We start from the raw sequence: 3,570 nt of genomic DNA, 5'->3' as shown, positions 1-3,570 counted from the left end.
GAACACTGCCTGTACCGTATTCACCTAGGCCTGAAAGAGATGTTTTAAACTCGAAGGGGCCTCCACCCAGCCAGAAACGTGGACGTTGAAATGAGCAACTCACCACGCGCCTAGTTTGCAATCCCCAGACCAGAGAAAACATCACTGAAGCCCACAGGGTGCTGATTGTGGTGGGGCGTTTGTTGTAAACACGTCATCCTGGAAACACAGAAATCAATAAGGGGATGAGTTGCTAGGGTGTGGTCGACACCGCAAATCCAGATGACTGAGAGAGGTTGAGAGAATGGCCCGTTGGCAAGCCACCTGCCGTGTACGGTGGCGGTGAAGGCATCTCCCGGCTCCCTCGTTCCGGCCTGACAAGAGGGAAATGGCAGAGGGAATCCGATGGGCAAGCGGAGATGGTCGCGGGACTGGAGGGTCTTGAGGGAACGCGCAGATTGGCTGAGCCGAGGATCATGGGTATGGCCTCCATCTGGTAGCTTCCTAGAGAGAACCGGGCAGGGGCTTGCGAGGTGGGCTTCGGCCTGAGGCAGGTGCAGCAATACACGGCGACGAAAGACCCCACGAGGATGAAGGCAACAAAGATGGCGCCAACGATGAGGAAAGGGATGTAGGTGGGCTCTGAGGAAAAGGAGAGAGAGATGGTCGAGGTCACCACCCTGAGTTGACGGAGAATCGAATGATTAAAGAGGTTCTTTGGCCTTCTTCCAAGCAGCAAGTACTTTCCCCAAGGAGGGAGGGAGGAAAATGAGGCAAAAGAAGGAAGGAAGAAGGAAGGAAAGAAAGAGAGGGAGGGAGGGAAGGAGGAGAGTGGAGGGAGAAGAAGAAAGGAAGGAAGTAAAGGAGGGAGGAAAATGAAGGGAAAAGAAGGGAAGAAAGAAAAAGGGAGGAGGAGAGAGAGGGAGGGAAGGAGAGAGGGAGGGAAGGAGGAGAATGGAGGGAGAAGAAGGAAGAAAGGAAAGTAGGAAGGGAGGAAAATGGAGGGGAAAGAAGGAAGGAGGGAAAGGAGGAAAGAAAAGGAGAGTGGGAGAGAGGGAGGGAAGGAGGAGAATGGATGGAAAAGAAGGAAGGAATGAAAGAAGGAAGGAGAGAAGGGGAATAGAGGTAGAAGAAGAAAGGGATGGTGTGCAAACTATAGAATTGGATGCTATACAGACTCCATTAGGCAGGAGAGAAAAACACAGAAGGAAAATGTCAAGCTAGCATCAATCAACTTCTGTTGGTTTGCTCCAACTTGGAAACTACAGTTCTCCAATCCTGGTTTGAAGCCTCCGCCTTCTTAATGAGGACCCAGATTGTTGGGGGCCAGAGGCTGACTCTGTAAACCACTTAGAGAGGGCTGTTAAAGCCCTGTGAAGTGGTATATAAGTCTAAGGACTAGTGCTATTGCCCTTCCCTCCTTCTGTTATCTGAACTGTTATCTGCAGTTCGGCGGTTCTAATCTCACCGGCTCAAGGTTGACTCAGCCTTCCATCCTTCCGAGGTGGGTGAAATGAGGACCCAGACTGTGGGGGTGATATGCTGACTCTGTAAACCGCTTAGAGAGGGCTGAAAGCCCTATGAAGCGGTATATAAGTCTAACTGCTATTGCTATTCCTTCCTTCCTTCCTTCCTTCCTTCCTTCTCTCCTTCCCAGTAATTAGAATGCAGTCTTGCAGGCTAATTCTGCCAGCTGCCAGCAGTTCAGTCCTGACCGACTCCGTGGTGGGAAAAACGAGGACTCAAATTGTTGGGGAAAATATGCTGACTCTGTAAACCATTTAGAGAGGGCTGTTAAGGCCCTGTGAAGCGGTATATAAATCCGGGGGCTATTGCTCTTAATGAGTGAAATCGTGAAGATGGCTTCATTTCAAGGCATCCTCTTAACATCACGGCAACTACACCAGACCATAAATCTACAATCGGGACGAATGAGATGAAATAAACATTAAATCATTAAATTTCACCTTAGGCTAGTTTGCACAATTATTTCAGAATTAAACTTCACTGAAGCCAAAGAGGGATCCCTGATATGCTTATAAACCGTTTTGAAGATTTTTATTATTATTTTTTTAAGGATGAAGGATCTGGAGACAAGAGTTTGAAATCTCATCATTGATGTCTCCTTGGTAGCATCTTTCCTTTTTAAAAAATAATAATAACTTTACCTGCGCGGCAGATGAATCCTACGAATTGTTATCGTTTGCGCGGCATCCCGTGGCATTGAAATTTGCCGGGTTCTAAAAGCGGGAAGCGCCTAAGGGTAGATCCGCAACTGAATGGAGGCTTAGGGTCGCGCAAAAAGGACCGCGCGCCTAACTTCTTCCTCGGGTTGGGGTCGAGAAGGGCTGCGCGGGAAGAGACAGACATCCTCTTCTGAGCAGATTTTTCCAGCGCGATCCTAGGCATGACTACTCTGTAGTAAAGTTTCCGGATCCACGGATCCGAAGCGGCCGCTTCAAAGCGCTCCGAGTTGCGCGGCTGGGATTTGAGTTGCGCGGCTTGAGAAAGAAGAGGCGCGCAAAAGTGCGCAAACGAAGTTCTTGTCCCAAGGATGGGAAAAGTGATTTAAAACTCTTTCTCTCTCTCTCTCTCTCTCTCTCTCTCTCTCTCCCTCTCTCTCTCTCTCTCTCTCTCTCTCTCTCTCTCTCTCTCTCTCACACACACACACACACACACACACACACACACACACACACACAAACACACACTCTCACACTAGGATTTGACTAGGATTTCTTTGACTAGGATTTCTTTAGGATAACGAAGCCAAAGTGGGCAGGACGAGTTTTTTGTAAAAATATTTTTTTAGTGAAATTGCAATTAAATCACTCCCCTCCCCCCAAATGGCTCCTTACCCCCAAGCAATCTTCTAGTCCTCAAGAAGATGCATGGGTGGGGAAGGCGGGCAAGGGAAGACCCTCTCTCTAAAAGAGGCGCAGCTGAATTTGCCCTCTGTAACATCCCCATCCTCCTGGCAAAGGCGCGCAAGGAACGCCGGGCGCGCCCACCTGCCCGCAAACACCCACCCATCCCACCGCCACTCACGCGCGCTGCCCGCCGGGGGCTGCGGCTCGGGGTCGTCGGCGCACCCGCCTTGCTCCAAGCGCGCCTCGCTGGCGGCGCAACAATAGCGCAAAGCGCAGGAACCGCAGCAGATGGTGGCGTCCGGAGTGTCGAAGCGTTCCGGGCAAATGAATCCTGCGTGGGACCTGCCCTGCGCGTCTCTCCATCCGTGGCAGTACTCGCCGGCCGGGGGTCTCTGCGCCCAGACCCCCCAGCGCCCCGCCAGGCAGCAGCCCAGGAAAAGACAGCGCAGCCACCGGGCACCCATGGCTTCTGTGCGGGGGAAGGGGGGATATGCTCCGATCTTCAGAGCCCCTGGTTCCTCCCCTCCCTCCTGGGAGGTCCCGGGGCAGAGCAGGGGGTGGGTGGGTGGAAATGCTCCCCCCTCTCTCTGCTGAGAACACCCAGCTAGCCCCTCGGGGAGACACACACCCCTCTCCAAAAGGGCACTGGTCAGCCCCCAATAGGAGGGGTGGTTTTCCACTGGGAAAGGGGCCAAAGGATGCCCTGAAAGACCCTGGGCAA

General features: G+C 52.2%; 1 protein-coding gene across 1 annotated transcript; it reads right to left on the bottom strand.

The window, feature by feature from the left end:
- Window positions 1-232: 232 nt before the first annotated feature.
- Window positions 233-3,313, bottom strand: SHISA3 (shisa family member 3). The gene is made up of 2 exons (XM_032223678.1): window positions 3,028-3,313; window positions 233-621 (listed from the first exon to the last, which is right to left on the bottom strand). The coding sequence occupies exons 1-2, from the start codon at window positions 3,311-3,313 to the stop codon at window positions 233-235; spliced, it is 675 nt and encodes a 224-aa protein (XP_032079569.1).
- Window positions 3,314-3,570: the final 257 nt, after the last annotated feature.

Source organism: Thamnophis elegans, chromosome 9 (assembly GCF_009769535.1).
Source record: "Thamnophis elegans isolate rThaEle1 chromosome 9, rThaEle1.pri, whole genome shotgun sequence".
Lineage (NCBI taxonomy): Eukaryota > Metazoa > Chordata > Lepidosauria > Squamata > Colubridae > Thamnophis > Thamnophis elegans.
This window is presented reverse-complemented; position numbering and strand designations above follow the sequence as displayed.